This window comes from Haliotis asinina, chromosome 3 (assembly GCF_037392515.1).
Source record: "Haliotis asinina isolate JCU_RB_2024 chromosome 3, JCU_Hal_asi_v2, whole genome shotgun sequence".
Lineage (NCBI taxonomy): Eukaryota > Metazoa > Mollusca > Gastropoda > Lepetellida > Haliotidae > Haliotis > Haliotis asinina.
The window spans coordinates 86,961,746-86,980,427 of record NC_090282.1 but is presented as its reverse complement, the minus strand read 5'-3'; the positions used below and the strand labels follow the sequence as shown (position 1 = coordinate 86,980,427).

Sequence of the window (18,682 nt, the reverse complement as noted above, 5' to 3'; positions counted from 1 at the left end):
CACGTTTCCACGATTCCATTTGTTTTCGAAGGGCCTTTTTATACCCTAGGAAGCTGTCTTGGGTTTTCAAATTGCCTCCAGTCACTGGGCCGTGTATGGCTCCCGGCAGCCCGGGGTAGGAGTACATTAACGACCATTAACTGCTGCCCGGAATGTGTACTCCCCGGGGAGCTGAGAAGGCGGTGGTCGTGGTGATAACGCCGCGGGTTTAACGTAAAGCCCTTGCATGTAAACAGCATGGAATAGTGAATACTTTCAGCGTTCATATCATGATCCACAGGTATACTTTAGCGTGGAAGTGTGTTATGCCATGTTTCCCTGCACTTGATATCAATTTATGTCCATGGTACTATATCAACACGTGATATTAACCGCGTGCAGAAAGATGATGACAATAATGTCCCTTTCAGTAAACCCCAACTGTAGTCAGGTTTGTGTGGGTGAGTGTGCTACTGATAAGAAGGTGTGACTGGTTAGTGAGGGTACGTGTTTTACTATGCATCAGTGTGTTGATGAAAGTGAGCGCTAGTGAGTGATCGTGTCTGTCTTTAGTGTGACCGTGTTAGCGTGTTAGTGCCTTTGGTAATGACTGTGAATTCAGCATAGTGAGTCTATCCTTGTAACTGGCACGAAGTAACTTTGGGCTTCATACCTTCAGGAAGTGGCGTTCTTCTATTTTCCTATGGGTCCGATGTCTCTTTGTACTGATCATGCAGTCATAACGTAATATGCGTCACACACAAATGTTGTCAACAAACAAGTCCACATATATCTCACTGGAGCCTGGTAGGAGAATGTTGTCTGGCAACAGAAAAACACGAGAAAACAATAGCAGCATTATCTCTGTTGAATGCAAGTAACACGGAAAATGATGTAGCTCATAATTATTGAATCAAGTGCGTTTGTAGATGATTGGTGGGTTGAGATTTTTGTTCCGCGGCGCACTAAGCACCATTCCAGCTATTCTGTAAATAATCGAATCTGGAACAGACAATCCGGTGATCGATATCATGAACATCTTTCTACACAAGTGTTAACAAAGATTGGGAGGCCGACCACCCGATCCCGTTAGTCGCCGTTTACGGCAAGCATGGGTTGCTGAAGACCAGATGTTCACTGGTATGTCGATAAATGACTGTCGCTGAAAATACTATATATGATGGTGCTTTAATCCGTACATTGCACCCAAGTCCACACCAGCCCGTGTCCTTCAAGCAGGAATAGCACGTATGGCCGGGAGAATGATTGGCTCTGCTTGCCAATGTGTAGTCCAGCCGTTCAGTCGTGTCTGACACATTGTCTGCCCGTAGACACACCGCGCGAGGACGAGAATATACCTGGACACTGTGATTTCAAGGCGGGTGCCGAACGTGACTGTTTCTGACGCGAGTATGACAGACTCTATTATAACTTATGACTACACAAGCAACTGTCTGGAAACAGACATCAGGGGACACGTAATGAAGATTCTTTCCATCCTTTGATCATAGTAACCCATTACACGATGATGTCTGTGACATAATGCCGAACGAGACAGAACGAATCTCATTCATTTCCGGCACACCCAGTACTTCATCCAACATGCTCTCCTTCAGCAGGAGAGACGGCAACAGGTCTGAGTGTGCACCCGCAAATGGTCCGTCCAGAAAACTCGTCGATTTGTCGTCTGCTTGAGTATTTGAGGCAGCATTATCCATAAGAGTTGTATTTCTATGTTGTATTTCTAAGTTGTATTTCTAAGTGAGGACCCGGTTCCATGAGTGTAAGTATCCGTAGTGAACAGGTTTGAGGACCAACAGCTCCTGTTGTGTACTGGATACCGATATTCATTCATTTTATATAGATGTCTGTACTGTTGCAGTTACCGAAAATCTCTATTCTATTTTATCTCAACATAATTAAGATACATTGTTTAAGAAGATGATCTTGATCTATATTCGCTTAGTGTGGCATTCTGTATGGAACGTTACAACCCAGTTTGATGTAATATGGAACAATGTTTCCAAGATTATCTGAAACAGCGTTTGCTTCAAGGGAAAGTTTTCCAGTGTTCGTCTGATGCATAGAGCCCCTGTCTGCAGGCAAATCGACTTTGACGTTATCCTGGCTATGTATTCGTGTACCACGCGGTGGAGTTCCATCTGTGTCCTATACCTGCTATCTCAGTTCGGTGAATGCTCTGTGAGCTTTATTGAAATATACATAATTCTCTCGATCTTTAATAAAACTATAGTTCCAGAATGTGACGCAGCTTCCTGTCAATGTACTGGACGTGACCTTGCCCAGCTGAGATAACACACACTCGCACCGTCATGCCGTGTAAGAGAACCATCTGTAGCATGACGTCACTGATTCCTAGTCATTTAATGTCCGACATATACAGAGCACACGTGTAGGTCTTTCCCGGCGCAAAGCAGCCACAGCTGAGCTGAGGTTAACATAAGGACTACGGATGACTGTAGTGCCACTAGCTGAGGTTAACATAAGGACTACGGATGACTGTAGTGCCACTAGCTGAGGTTAACATAAGGACTACGGATGACTGTAGTGCCACTAGCTGAGGTTAAAATAAGGACTACGGATGACTGTAGTGCCACTAGCTGAGGTTAACATAAGGACTACGGATGACTGTAGTTCCACTAGCTGAGGTTAACATAAGGACTACGGATGACTGTAGTGCCACTAGCTGAGGTTAACATAAGGACTACGACTGTCTGTCGTATCACTAGCTGAGGTTAACATAAGGACTACGGATGACTGTAGTGCCACTAGCTGAGGTTAACATAAGGACTATGACTGGCTGTCGTATCACTAGCTGAGGTTATCATAAGGACTACAACTGGCTGTCGTATCACTAGCTGAGGTTAACATAAGGACTACGACTGTCTGTCGTATCACTAGCTGAGGTTATCATAAGGACTACGACTGGCTGTCGTATCACTAGCTGAGGTTAATATAAGGACTACGACTGGCTGTCGTATCACTAGCTGAGGTTATCATAAGGACTACGACTGGAACACATTTCCCGCAGCTAGCGGAGAACAACCGCTCTATAGTGTATATACTACACGGACTAAGTCTTTATCCGAAATTGCTCCTCGATTGCCTTTAATCATAAGTGTTTTACCTTACCTTCCCTCACCCACCTTCCCTTGTCCCTCCTCACCCCTACCCTCTTTCACTTACCCCCTCCCCACTCTACACTCTCTCCCCTTCCCCATCCTCTGCGAGAAGTAGGGATAGCCAAATCGGGATTTATTGATTCACACAAATCAAATTACTTCGCCTTCCATCCGTTGCCTCCGACGCTAATAATCGTTAACAGAGCAGAAGGACGGCCATCGAGCTCTGACACTCTGATGACGGCCTATATTCGGTGCCAGACGGAGGCAGAGTACCCCGGGACAACAACCAGAGACTCAACGTTTGCGTGCTTACACAAGTAACCTCTTTTTGATCGTTATACCTGAAGCGGAGAAGGAGATTGGATTCGGACACACCAAGCCTCGTTACATCTTGTTGAGAAGTGAGAAGGGGTGGAATGAGGGTAGTTTGAGGAGGGGTGGGGTGGGGTGGAATGAGGGTGGGTTAATGTGGGGTGGGGTGGAATGTGGAGGAAGGGTAAAGTGCAGTGGGATGGAATGAGGGGTGGGGTGAAGTGAGATGGGTAGACTGAGGGGTAGGGTGAAACGGTGTGGTGTGGGGTGGAGTGGAAATAGGGTTGGGCTGAAAGGAGGTTGGGGTGAAATGAGGGATAGTGTGAAGTGAGGTAGGGTGAAGTGAGGGGGGTAAAGTGAGGGGGTGAGGATGGTGTTAAGAATCGTGTGTGTGGATGCAGTGTGTATGTTTGGGGTATGTTTTTTTTCGACAAATCTGTACATGAGCTTTTTATCCATGTTTAGTGTTTTTCTGTCTATATGTGTAGGTCTATCTTTTGATATTATGTCGATGAGATGATTATATCTACATTACACGTTACATCAGCCCATCCGTTCACCCATCAGCCCATCCGTTCACCATCAGCCCATCCGTACACCCATCAGCCCATCCGTTCACCCATCAGCCCATCCGTTCACCCATCAGCCCATCCGTTCACCATCAGACCATCCGTTCACCCATCAGACCATCCACTAGTATGGAATCTTTACACGCCATTTCTCTTCACGATTTCAGTGTGTGCTTTCCCTGCAGTCGAACAATTATACATGGCGTGATTGTAAAATGTTTATATTTCTGCAGGTTTACAAAGTGAACATGCGATGTGTGTCATCCACTGAAACTGTTAGAAGTGATGTGTTTCCTCGTAGAGTGCTCACTCACGGGCAATCACCACCAAACACCCCATGTAGTGGTGCAGCATGCATACCATGGGTTGGAATCCAAAATTGACCCTTTGTCCACCAGCATCACAGCTGTAGATTCCATCAAAGTGTGACACGCCTGTCAATTGGGATTTCATCTCATATGACATCAATTGATCTACCAAACTGCGAGATGACATAAAAATGTCACGAAGTGTAATTCAGCACAGTAAACAGCAGACAGCATGCCTCGTCTCGTGTTGAGCAATATTGTCACACATTTTAGTTCCAGATGAAGGCCACTGGGAGAGTCGTGAAGTTCTCAAGAGAGGGCGCCACCTGTTTCCGTTCCAGTATAAACTTCCAGAAGGGATACCCTGTTCTTTCCAAGGGCCGGACGCGTCGGTCAACTACACTGTGCAGGGAATCGCTGTCCGCCAGAGCGGCGAGAACCTTACCACACAAAAAACGTTTACCGTCCTCAGAGATCTCGACTCCAAGCGGGATTCTGAAAAGCGAACCCCATCGGTGAGTATGTGGCCAGCTCCAGACGGGCCAAGTTCCTGGTATAGCAGTATCAGTGAAGTCGCCACTAGGTTACCGTAACCCTGCAGTTCGGGAAGAATATGACCGTAAGGTTAACGGAGGTTAACGTCTTATGCATGACTGTATCAGGCTGTGACCCTGACACATGTGTCATGTCAGCGTGTACTATCCCCAAGTCTAACAGATGTCCCGAGAAATACAATATGGAGAGGGTAACGCTCATTCCTGAATATATTGGAGTCGACCCCTCGGAGTGGCCGAGGCACATTATTTTTCCGGAATGGAGAGTTGCGAGAATATTACTCTATTTATATTAAATTCAAAGTATTGAGAATATTTCTGTTATCAACATTAAATGAAAGTAGTACACATCGCTCGACTCCTGAAAAGAAATGGAGCGAGCAGACGATGGGATAGCGTAACATAAACAACGTCATTCTTTGTCAGCACAAGTCGTGCTCGTGGGTTTCATGAAACTGGCAGAAACCCAGGGACTCCATCAATGCATCAAAACCAACTTCCACACCAACTTGTGGCAGCCAACCAAACTCACACACTAACTCCCCCACCGAAACACCTCAGGATTGTTTGTCCTCAATATGGTAGTTCCGTGAACGTAGTCAGGCTCAGCTCTAAGATGTACATCTACTCTAAGCTTGCTGTATGTTTTATATGTTATGCGTGTACTCTTCTCTTTTCAGCCGCGACACCCCCTAGAGGATCATGCCGAGCGGTCATTCAGTACCGTATGTTGCCGGCCTGGTCGAGTCTCCTGTTCGCTTTCGGTCATCAAACGGGCGTATGTCCCAGGGGAGGTAATCCGTGCGGACGTGCAACTCCAGAATCTTTCCATGCGCAAGTCCGGCATCTGTAAAGTTCAGTTAAAACAGGTGATTTTTTTAGAAACGTTGTAAAGTGACAAACATGCGTAGTTATAATGAACCCCTCGTAATCCTTGACGATTTTAGTTTAGTTTGATGTGTTGCTTGATAGGTGTCTTGACGCACTTTGTCACTTTAATTAATAATAATCACTTATTGCAATCACGTGGATGAAAGGAGTTCTCCTGTAGGTAATCACTGTTCCCTTATTTCAAACGTCCATGTCATCTGATATTACATACAATTACATACAGACTACCTCCCCCTGTACATACTACCTACCCCTGTACACACTGTGGCATGTGAAAGTGGGATGGGGTGGGGGTGGGGAGGGGGTGGGGTGGTGCGTTGAGGGGTATCCTGTTGGGAGTATCCTGTTGAAACCTACTGCAGACGCTAGGCGATCTGTCTGCTGCCGGCATACTGAAGTACGGGAGCAATCACACACGCACGCAAACACTCAAGCAGGCACGCACACACATGCATACATATATACATATAAAAAAAGACACTCAGAAACTCTAGATACCGCATCATATCAGCAAGTAGACTGATTGTCATTTGCTTCAAGACCTTCCATAAATACCGTTCTCCACGAAAGCGCTATTATTGATAACTATATCAATTCATCACCATCCGTGGCGAGTGCCTGTGCCCTCAGCACTCCTCATGCATCATGCTATACCTCAGTGCGTTGTCATTTATTGGAACAACAATTGTAAATCTGTGATTTCTTGATGTAAAACCATCCCCAGGCCACGTGTCGACTCTTGGTATGACAATGCGATCAATCTGGTTCACATCACAGGGACCAAGCTACCTTAAATGTCTGTGGAAGGCTTGCTTGAAACGTCAGAATTATGCGTCACGGAAACACGCCTATATGATTGACTGATATGCATGTGCCTGAAACACAACACCTACATGTCTGAAACACGACACCTGTCTCTGAAACACCACACGACACCTATATGTCTGAAACACGAGACCTGTCTCTGAAACACCACACGACACCTATATGTCTGAAACACGAGACCCATTTGTCTGAAACAGACGAACCATATGCCAGAAAGAAGAGACCAATGTTCCAGAAACAGGACACCTATATGCTTGAAACACGAGACCTATATATCTGAAAGACTACACCTATATGTCTGAACGAGGGGACCTATATTCCTGAAACGCAAGACCCATATGTCTGAAAGTCGAGACCTGTATGCCCGAAAACACGAGACCTTTTTGCCTAAAGGAGGAGACCGAAAAACAAGACACATGTGTCGGAAACACGAGATCTATATGTCAGAAAGACGAGACCTATATGTCTCAAACACAAGCCCTATATATCTGAAACAAGGGACCTATAAGTTTTGAAACACTAGACCTGTATGTCTGAAACAAGAGACCTATGTGACTGAAACACGAGACCAATATGCCTGAAACATTAGACCGGAAACTGTGCTCAGATTACGCATGTTAATTATGTGCGTGTACGGCAAATCGAAGTTCGTGCTAATGAAGATGTCACAACCATGTATAGATACTTGATTGTCACTGGCCTAAGGCTGGATTAGAAATTGAATTAATGTGATCTTATCCATGTTAAAAGTTGACAGCTGACGGAGAGATCTAATGACAAAGTTTAAAGACATGTGTTTGATAGAGCACATACGTCATACATAGGCTCCGCGTTGCTGTACATGTCGTTCAGTGCAGCTCACGTTTACACTGACAGGCGCGAAAACCCCTCAGTCACGTACATCATGGGTGAAAGGTCATATAAAGCGATACTCTACTCTATCTATAATAAAAGCAGCAAGTCATGGAGTTGACAGCATCGCGTTATAGATCGCGATAAATCAGTACGAACCACGACGATATTCACTGTAACAAAGTACTTGCATCTGGACATCTGCAGGACGTCATATGTCCACTGTAACAAAGTACTTGCATCTGGACATCTACAGGACGTCATACGTCCACTGTAACAAAGTACTTGCATCTAGACATCTGCAGGACGTCATACGTCCACTGTAACAAAGTACTTGCATCTGGACATCTGCAGGACGTCATATGTCCACTGTAACGTCAGTGTCATAATACCTGAACACCTGGATAGTACACAGCAAAAAGGTCGTACTTCATTATGTTGAACATGATATAATGTTGTCAAGACAAAAACAGTAGTGGATAGATGTATCTGACGTGTTGAGTCGATGCTACATGTATTCACCTTCTACCCGGCTAGATACCAATAACATCATCAATGTATACTACCCATCAAAAGTTTAGAGCAGACACTCACTACACGCACACACAGACACACACACACACACACACACACACACGCGCGCGCTGGATGGGATATTTTGCAAATCTAGTTTAGGACAGCTGTCCCAAGTAAGTGGTTACATTTACACTAGTGAGTGCAAACTTTTGATGAGTATTTTTCTTCCACTGATATAACCTTTCGTCGGGGATATTAACGTTTCTTATTTTCTCAGTCGTGTTCGGAATGATAGCTGCAAATAGTGCGTCCATCGTATTGGCGTTCCAGAGAGCATCAAGGGACAGTGCACGAACGACAGACAGCTTCGTAATGTTGGAACTCTAACGTAAAAAATCGATGTAATTCCAAATACTCCTGCCTCGTCAGACATACATCTGTAGGTGAATGGCCGATCATGCAATAGGTTTCTCTTTGATGAGGCAATGGGAATGTTCCGACACTGACATACAGAGCCAGGAGGGCAATCCACATCAATCAGATGGAACAACCTCCAGACTCCCTTCATGACAGCATAGCGCGCCACCGACACCAGAACAGAACACTCTGAAACTGTCGCATCTGCTTATTGTACACACTATATTTGATGAGCTTTGAATATCATCTTGTTTGATTAAGCAATGAAGGCCTGACAGCAGATGTCTGAATAGCTTGCCAGGTTCACCAGCATGGCAACACATGAGTTATGAACGGAAAGTCTATATGGCTGTTTGTGGCAGTTCATATCGGACGGCTTCTTGTCACGAGAAGAGTTATCTGGAGATTATACTGGAACATTGTTATAGAGCTTTCATGTTTTCACGTGTTTTAGTTTTGTTGTGTGTTTTACACTGCAGAAGCACTGTATGTGTATCCATGACGCCAGAACCTGCCCGCCGTATTCTTCATAAGCTTCATTGCATTGCTAACACAATGAGAACAGTGTAAGGAGTTTTATCAGTGTACCCTGCTGTGAAAGCCGATTTGGTACTTCGTGATAGTAATTCTTTATCTCGAATAACATCGACTTATGTATGATTAACGGAACTTGTCGAATGCAAATCGATGAAACGGAGATAACTCTAAATATATTTTCTTGTCTGCAAAGTCGATGGCTACAAAAGTGTTTCAAATATTTCAAAATTAACTTTGAGGTGTTCGGTAAGATAAATACGTTGTTCATTGGGCCCTTGGGGCCCATGGGTTGATACACCTTAGAGAGTACATGTACATGCACATGTACCATATAGAGGGTACATCAGTCCATGTTCCCTCGTGACTGGTGAACAGCTTGTAATGTTATCATTGATGCACAGGCGTCACCATACAACTACTACTTCTAATATTTTCCCTTCTGTTTGCATCGACTGCACTTGTTGGTTGTTCAACGTCAGCACTCAGAGATGTTCTATCCGAGTCACGGCGTTCTGTAACTGATCTGGACCAGATTATCCATTGACTGACATTACCAACATCCTTGTATGCAACATGAGATATGGAAGACCGCTTCTATCATTTTTTGAACAAGAAGCAGGTGGCATTAAGACTCGAACGTCTCTATCTACAGATTTCAGATGAAACAAATGCCATATTTGGACACTCCTACATCGGGCCCAGCTGACGGGTGCAGTCCGAGTGTAGGAGGACACGTAATCTAACAAAACACATTTATAAACCTCATAAGGTATCATCAATCGAAAACTATACGGAAGGTGCATCTAATTTTGACCTATCCTACCTATGGAGTGGTGATTCATCAATTATCGAAGACTGCTGTGGGCTGATTTGTTCTTCAGCATGGTGTTGTGGAAGATGTTGTAGAACGGGGTCATGAAGTGCTGCTTGCCGAGTGATGTAGCAGTACAGCGTCAACGTCAGATGAAAGTCTTGTAGCTGACATAGTCTCAGTAATTAAAGTATTATTAGACACTTTGCTGGAGGGGAACATACATTTAGATAAGACTTGCAATTGTCTCTGTTGGCACTGATTCATTCTTTTTAAAAAACAAGTCTCTCTTGGAGAAGCCCCGAAACGTCTTTTACAACACGCCCAGGATGTAGTTGGGCATGTTCCCCATGAAGGTCATCTGGAAAAACCGTTTGAGTCATGGCTCAGATTCGGCTGATTTTTGCTTAACTTCTGAAGGTCTGCAAGCAATCCTGCATTGTACATGACATCTGACGTCACCGAACAATGTGCCTTGACATGGGTGCTATCTGTCTGGGTTTTATTGTCCTCTCCATGTACATCAGGTGAAGTGTTACATGTTTTATGGGATATTTATGACGAAAGTAATTTTCTGTAAGGCGGTAAATTGTAATGATGTGATGAGTAATTTATGATGGAAAATTGTCACACTGGTTGACTGGGTTGTGCTAACACTCGAGTGACGAGTAGTGGTTTGTAAAGAAAACCGATCAGTAACCACTTAGTATATGTAGGTGGTGCTGCTGTACAGGTGTTGCTGTCGTAGAAGTAGGCAAACAGATGTATGATGTAGAGCTCTAGAGTGGTATGCTCGTGGTACAGCTGTAAACGGTGAAGGTGCTGCATGTATACCAGTACAGGTGTAAGCGGAACAGGTGTAGGTGAAACAAGTGTTGGTGGTATAGGTGCAGGTGTAGATGGTATAAATGCTGGTCATGCAGGTTTGGGTACTATAGGTGAAGTTATAGGTGGTATAGGTGCAGATGTAGTTAAACCAGGTGCAGGCGTAGTTTGTATAGGTGCAGGTGTAGGTGGTATGGGTGCAGGTATGGGTGCAGGTGTAGGTGTAGGTGATATAGATGCAGGTGTAGATATTATAGGTGCAGGTGTAGTTGGTATAGGTGCAGGTGTAGTTGGTATAGGTGCAGGTGATGCAGATGTAGGTGGTATAGGTGGTAAAGGAGCAGGTGTAGGTGGTATAGGAGCAGGTGTAGGTGATATAGGAGCAGGTGTAGCTGGTATAGGCGCAGGTGATGCAGATGTAGGTGGTATAGGTGGTAAAGGAGCAGGTGTAGGTGATATAGGAGCAGGTGTAGGTGATATAGGAGCAGGTGTAGGTGATATAGGAACAGGTGTAGGTGATATAGGAGCAGGTGTAGGTGGTATAGGAGCAGATGTAGGTGATATAGAAGCAGGTGTAGGTGGTATAGGAGCAGGTGTAGCTGGTATAGGAGCAGGTGTGGCTGGTAGAGGTGCAGGTGTAGCTGGTATAGGCGCAGGTGATGCAGATGTAGGTGGTATAGGTGATATAGGAGCAGGTGTAGGTGATATAGGAGCAGGTGTAGGTGATATAGGAGCAGGTGTAGGTGATATAGGAGCAGGTGTAGGTGATATAGGAGGAGGTGTAGGTGGTATAGGAGCAGATGTAGGTGATATAGGAGCAGGTGTAGGTGATATAGGAGCAGGTGTAGGTGGTATAGGAGCAGGTGTAGGTGGTATCGGAGCAGGTGTAGGTGGTATAGGAGCAGGTGTAGGTGGTATAGGAGCATGTGTAGGTGATATAGGAGCAGGTGTAGGTGGTATAGGAGCAGGTGTAGGTGGTATAGGTGCAGGTGTAGCTGGTATAGGCGCAGGTGATGCAGATGTAGGTGGTATAGGTGGTAAAGGAGCAGGTGTAGGTGATATAGGAGCAGGTGTAGGTGATATAGGAGCAGGTGTAGGTGATATAGGAGCAGGTGTAGGTGATATAGGTGCTTGGGATGCAGGTGTAGACTCAGGATTAGAGGTAAACACTGTGTTACAACTCACTCATTAACTTACCCGACCACCATGAATGTTTACATATTCAGATCGTACATACCACTTACCACTTCTGACACACCAAATATTCTATACTGCAAACGCGTGTACAAAGTATCCAAGTAGTAACCCAGACAAAGCCGTTACTCATACAACATGTCTTTCTCTCAATATTCTCGGTAACGTACATTAACCATGAAATATTTCCCTCCTACAAAGTCAGAACGCAACACGTCGTTCGAATCTCCACATACCCTCATCCTCAATCTTGGAACCAATACTTAACAGCAACGTATTTGAAGTGATCGTATTCATGTACTCTGCCTTCTACCACTGTGCCCGAAACACCATGTCCGCCGACGTCAACCTGACGTCAGTCACACTAACACAGAGACGCACTGAGAATGCAAATGGAAGAATTGTTTCCAACACGTGCCCTTCACTGAGTGTTGTGTTTGTGCTCCAGCTGCTCATCTACGGGGATGTCCACAGCAAGTCTCTGGTGCTAGCGGAGGCCCGTCTCTTCGACGGCATTCGTCCTGGGCAACGTCGGCACTGGAAGGACTTCCCACTGCTCGTGCCCCCAACGTGCCCGTCAAGGCTTAGCAAATGTCGCGTGATCGACGTCAGATATTGCGTAGCGGTGAGTACGTCTTTACCAGACGTGATGCAAATTTGAGGCAAGTCGGAAACGGCATAATTCTAGATTTAAATGTTCATGTTTCTCTTGGTATATGAGACAGCATTAGCAAATGGTAGTTTTGGAACCTGGGGAATATCATACTGTATAGGGTTGATTGATATGTTTTCAATGATAAGTTTTTCAGTCTCCCGCAGAAGGAATGGCTTATCACTGAACTGTCTCCTGTAGTCATTATATGATGTCAAACGGGTAGGTGTACATTAACATGAGTAAAGTAAACAGGATTGTGTCAATGAATTGTGACCTTTGGATATCGACAAACATGAGGAAGGACCAGAGAAGCCTAACTCCAAGCGATCCATGGTGTTTGCTCAAGTGGATTATCCAGGGAGAAAACGCATTTCGTCACCCTAATAAAGTTTGATATAGAGAAAATATTGACATAAAGCCAAGCAAAGCGTGTCACGTGATGACGAAGCTGTGTGAAGCTGATCCGGAAAGGTTCGTCAACTGATGTGGGACGATGGATAAAGCCTAGATTCACCACTTTCAGCAGATTCAGGACCCAAACTATAACAAAAACTAAGTTGTGTAGATCACCGACACTAATGGAGACCATTCGGCTGAAAGAGTTGGGCAGGACAATAGTTTCAGCCTAGTGACCAGAAATCCTCCATGTTCACTACCCTCTCGATCACGTCGTTTCGAAGCAGTTCCATTTACACGTGTTGGCGATCAATAACCTGCGTGTGAGTTTATCACTACCATCCATTCTTCCGTCTGTTTCAACAGTAGGCAAGACGACGATTATGGCTTTCGGCGAGTCCACATGAATCATACGGATGGTGAGTGAGTGAGTGAGTTTAGTTTTACGTCGCACTCCGCAATATTCCAGCTATATGGCGGCGGTCTGTAAATAATCGAATCTGGACCAGACAATCCAGTGATCAACAACATGAGTATCGATCTGCGCAATTGGGAACCGATGACATGTGTCAACTAAGTCAGCGAGTGTGACCACCTGATCCCGTTAGTCGCCTCTTACGACAAGCATAGTCGCCTTTTATGGCAAGCATGGGCTGCTGAAGACCTATTCTATCCCGGGACCTTCACGGGTCCCTACGGATGGACTACGTGCGGATGGTCTCCCTGCCTACAGCCGGAACTATCAGTAGTTATGCTCGTGTAATGTGGTACCTGTGAGACTATATCAAAGTTAGACGTAGTGGACACCCCACTCGAGAAACCATGACAATGGATGACATTTACACCACCAGGAGAAGCATCCTGCATCGGTGGTGGCGACAGCACCGTTGACGGAAGTCAGCGATTTAGAAGTTTATTTTATTATACTACTTAAAAATGCCTGATGTTTGGACTGCAATATGTAAGTTGTGCCGTTACATCTCAGACTGTACCACCAGTCGGCCATTCTCAGCGAAACTGTACAATACAGTGCAGAAAAACAAAATCTCGTCAGTCCATGAATAATGTATTTTTTTTCCAAAACTACAACATCTGAATGAACAGATCTTGCTTGTTCAGCACTAAGCAAACAGTTCTAAACTTATCCGTAAACGTCCAAGTAATTTACGTTCATAGACAACTAGTAGTATCAACATAAACCGCGAGAAAAATGAACTCTTTCGTTTTTGTTTTGATTCAAACATCGAATAAGGGAACAATTCATTCATCTGAAAGTAGAAAAAATATCTGTTCTCAGTATAGCATATTTCAAACTGTTGACGTCACCTGACCTGACCCCCAGAATTGACGGAATCACTCAAGCCACATTTATCGTGTATCAAACACTAAAACAAGAAACTTGAAAATAAAACGTTCCCTTTCACGAAAACGCAAGTTAATGACACAAATAGGAATGAATGAATATTTGGCTTTAACTGTTAAACACCTTTTCCATCTTACAGTTCTACAGCGTGACATATGTTACGTTGTATCTTACGTTCTTATTAAATAGAAAAAACCCAAATAATTATGAACATACTATATCGGTTTTTCCTGATTATTAATGATTCCGTAAGACATATACGTATGAAATTTACGTAAAACCTTTAGTCATTAAGGTCCGAAAGTGGTGTAATCGACACTAGAATCCATAGCATCGCTTTGTCCAAACATGTACTAACACGTGTTTTTTTATGTCTTTGTATTCCTATTTATTGCCATGGATAATTCTAACTGCTATTTAAACGTAAGGCTGAAGTGACCATCCAAGTTTCTACGTTGAACTATAGAACAAAATGGTTTTCAAAGTGACCGATGGTTGCTCCTTAACGCTTCCGCAGCAACGTTACAATAAAATCACCGTCGTGCATGATTACAAAATCGATCTTTAAAACGAACATTACTGGTCTGTGTTCCACTAACCTGTACCTTTCGTAGACATAGAATGCTTGCTATCTAAACTGTCATTTCATGCTCTAAATAACACATTTATTAACATTTTATTACTTGTTTTAGTAATGTATTTAAAGATGCTTTTGGATTCATGAATCTCATCTTGCAATCTGGACGACTGCAAATGTTCATTTTAATTGAGAATCACTGAGTAGATTAAACAGCCTGGTCATACTGTTGAAAAGAGGAGTCACAGCGAATGACTGTAACTGTCAAATATCATTTCAGGTCGAAGCACACTTTTCCGATTCTGTCTTATATGCTGCAGTCCCAGTTACCGTGGTAACCATTCCAGAAAAAGGACTTATTCCAATAAAGTGGATGTATAGAGGTAAGGTGTATACATGTATTTGATCAACAAGTGTATCTTTGTACCACGTCCCATCGCTATATCACACCACCTGATTGTACCACATTATTGTACCACGCCACCACATAATTTTACCACGCCACATGATTGTACCACATCATTGTACCCCATCACATCGCTGTATCACACCACATGATTGTGCCACATGATTGTACCACGCCACATCGCTGTATAACATCACATGATTGCACCACAACATTGTACCACACCCCATGTTTATACAACACTGCATTATTACCCCTGAATACAATGTGCATACACCTACACAAGCGTTGGTCTTTGTGTGGCTGTGTGTGCTAAATCTAACTACTGGAGGTTAGGTCTAATATTGAGGCATGATATGGCAGGTTAACACAGACTCTCATTTTGTATTATACTCTGAATACCGAGCTGCAGACAGAGCATCAACAGGTACCATTTTCATGTGTGACTTGGCTGTAACCCGCGTGGACGACTCCGTAGACGTTGGTGGAGGCCAGTAATTAGTACATTTCCTCACTGTGTATTACACGAGGGAAGCCCATATGATAAATTGTATGTCACAACATACGGCATACCCTTCAGGTGTTCCAGGAAAGATAATGTGCCTTTAATTTCCAATACACAGCTGTGGTACTAGTTACTAGGTCCCTCACTCACTCTACTTCGACATTTCAGAGTGTCCACTGTCCAGCGGTGAGGATCAGGAGGAGGAGGGGGCCATGGAGTCCACTAAGGATTACCGACCTAAGTATAAGTACTACGAAGAGATTAGGGATGCAAGGAAGGATCGGTATTACTTGCTAAAACTGAGGCAGAGTCCCGGTATTCGGAGACGCCAGTTAGTGGCTAAAGCAGAACTGAGCGCAGGTATCAGACCCGACAACGTGGACCTGATCAGCGAGTCTCACGCATGATCACCTTACTGCAGCGCGTGGAACTGGAAAATGTTACTCCGGGCGTCATCGGCAGATTCCGCCACGCCAGATGATTGATCGCCGTGTTACGTCAATCTATGATGAATGCTAGCGTCGTCTGGAGCTTGTGTTCAAGTTAACAAATGAAAGTTCGGGCCTTGTTGGGGGTCAGTGAAGGGTTGGGGGGCAGTGTGTCAGATTCATATTTTGAATTCGTTCATAGACGAAAGTTGTTCGTGTTCTAAAAGAATCTTTTCGCCCACAACTGACAAGACACAGGATGTCTTTACAGGCAAGTTTGTGAGATGCGAGTCCTGGATAGATGCATGATAAAAATAAAAAAACACTAACATATCATCTGCACGAGAACAATCCTGTGACGACGTCAATAATACCCACTTCCACCGATTCACCATTACCGTATATCCATCATTTGCAAATGAGAGTTGTCTCCCTGTTAACATCAGTTAGGACATTCAAAACATTCCTCATCTTGTCATTCTGCCTGTTTAGTTGTATAGTGCACTGTGATCTACAGCTGAGCAACTAGGGACAGGACTTCAGTCTGACATGTCCACACTCTGTTTATGTCATTTGGATTTAAACATAATATTTGTCGGTGGAATTCTGTTTTTAACTCTGTTGAGCATGAGACCTACTGTGTGGAGATTGACATTTTGAAAAAGCTGTTTGATCAATGTTTTATTATCTTTGAGACCAATAAGTATTTCCTGAACACATTTTTGATTCACAAAGACTATTTAGGTACCGATGTATAAAGCGACCTAAATGACCGTAATCTCAACACAGACTTACAACAGGCGGGTCTCTGAGCCTATTTCGTACAATGGCACTCTATGTACGTCAACTACAAACGTTGTCATGATGTTCTATATGAAGTCACGTTCCTTTGATTGTCTGTTAATTGATTAGGGATTGACTGTGTGCCGTGATGAGTCAGGCGACTTTCATTTCATATATTTCCTGAGGGCTTTTTGCTGTTTCTCACGACTGTCGTGCTCAATACGTATCAGCCGCGTGTAGCGGCTGGAAGACAATTGAAGAACATATGGGTGCATACCGCTGTCTCAGTCCTCTACCTTTGTCACAGCATGTTTTGTCAAATATTGGGTGATACAATTTATTGATTTTAAGGAAAGACACAAACTTTTTGACACTCTTTATTTGATACTTTTTGCTCAAAAGACCATTGTTGTAAGAATTTGTTGTCATGGTAATGTTAGCCACATCTCCACAGAACGGGAAACGAAGTGAATAGCGCTAACAGGTGTGATGTAAGCAGAACTTCATTAAAATCAATTTTAATGGAGGCTTCCCAGTTTCTGACTCATTGCGCCAACTGTGAAGCAAGGCATATGTTTTGTTTGATTGGTCAACATTTTCATATTTACCGTAAACTGTCTCATTCCCATGTACGTTTTCTTCTGTTGTCACGTTAGGTCAGTCCAACGCCGGCAACTATCTGCAACAACTTATTTCTGTCTCACTGTTCTCTATCTGCATACGGTCACCTAGTACGTACGGCCTTGTGACTACCTTCATTCCGAATGTAAAAACATCCACACCAGTGTTGTGTCTATTTTTCAGGTTATCCGATACAAACACACAGGTTAGGATAGCTACACCGATTCATGATTTGTGTGCAATACAGAAAATGCAAACCCGAGAGACGTATAATTCCTTCTAGCTTCAAGTCTGGTTATAATTCTCAGCGACTGTGTGTGGTGTCTGAATAACCCAGTTTAAGTAACTTAGGGTCAATATTAATGGTTACACTGCAACACTGACAGACCCTAGCGGAAGGTCGTGTCAACTAATCTTTGAGCGGCCTATGAGCGGCCATTCAAACGCGAGAGGACCGAACGGATTTAACCAGTCAGACAGCGGCAAATGTGTAGGGTTCGGCGGGGCTTACAACTTTTTCTCTTCTCAGGCCGCTGTCATTGATCTCTCAAATAACGAAAATCTGCACAACACAGATATTTGTCCTACTGTATATACAGAGGGGGTTCTGATGAGATGGTTGCCACAAACTTATATTTCCGCAAGATGACATCTTGGAATATTAACAAAAACAAACGCTTTTTTTAGCGACTGTTTCCTCATTCTTGTGAATAATGGCGTCCCCTATGTGCATCACTCGGAAGCGATCATTATGCAAATAGCATTCGCGAATCATTCAAGTACAACGAGTTTGCTTTGTAAACTGTGTTCGGTTTGGTCATTTCGAAAGGTTAGCTGACGCGACCTTCTACTTGGGTTGTTCGACTCAGTAGAACAAACAATGTGATGAGCCTAAAGTTACTGAGACTGCTGGTTAACCAACGTCCTCATCTGATGTTTATCACTAGCCTACATCCTCATGTGTCGTCACAACATAAGACGTATGAATAAGACGGCTTTGCGTTTACACAATACACCATTATGAAGCCAGACACATACCTACATGTTACAGAGGAAGCAGACTCATCACTGATATGAAGTTATAACAAATGTTAGAGTTTTCAGACGTGATTATCTTACTTTTTATGTTGTTGTTTTCAATGACACAGATCTCAGGTGATTCAGTGTAAAGAGTATGGGAGATATGGGGAATAAACACACCTACCTACTGGA

The 18,682-nt window shown here is 43.8% G+C and overlaps 2 protein-coding genes across 3 annotated transcripts in view; both read left to right on the top strand.

Annotated features, from left to right (window-relative positions):
• The window catches only part of LOC137278682 (protein disulfide-isomerase A3-like), a 30,451-nt gene extending 30,257 nt beyond the window's left edge, over positions 1 to 194 (top strand). Inside the window, exon 13 of the mRNA XM_067811189.1 lies at positions 180 to 194. The gene's annotated coding sequence lies outside the window, so the exon portion shown is untranslated. The remainder of the gene's footprint in view (positions 1 to 179) is intronic.
• LOC137278683 (arrestin domain-containing protein 2-like) overlaps positions 1 to 18,682 on the top strand; it is a 28,385-nt gene extending 9,703 nt beyond the window's left edge. Inside the window, exons 3-7 of one of the 2 annotated variants that reach the window (XM_067811190.1) lie at positions 4,588 to 4,829; positions 5,549 to 5,737; positions 12,185 to 12,361; positions 15,008 to 15,110; positions 15,807 to 18,682. In XM_067811190.1, the coding sequence (XP_067667291.1) occupies positions 4,588 to 4,829; positions 5,549 to 5,737; positions 12,185 to 12,361; positions 15,008 to 15,110; positions 15,807 to 16,045 (950 nt within the window). In that variant the 3' untranslated portion in view covers positions 16,046 to 18,682. The remainder of the gene's footprint in view (positions 1 to 4,587; positions 4,830 to 5,548; positions 5,738 to 12,184; positions 12,362 to 15,007; positions 15,111 to 15,806) is intronic. The other variant, XM_067811191.1, reaches the window with a different exon arrangement.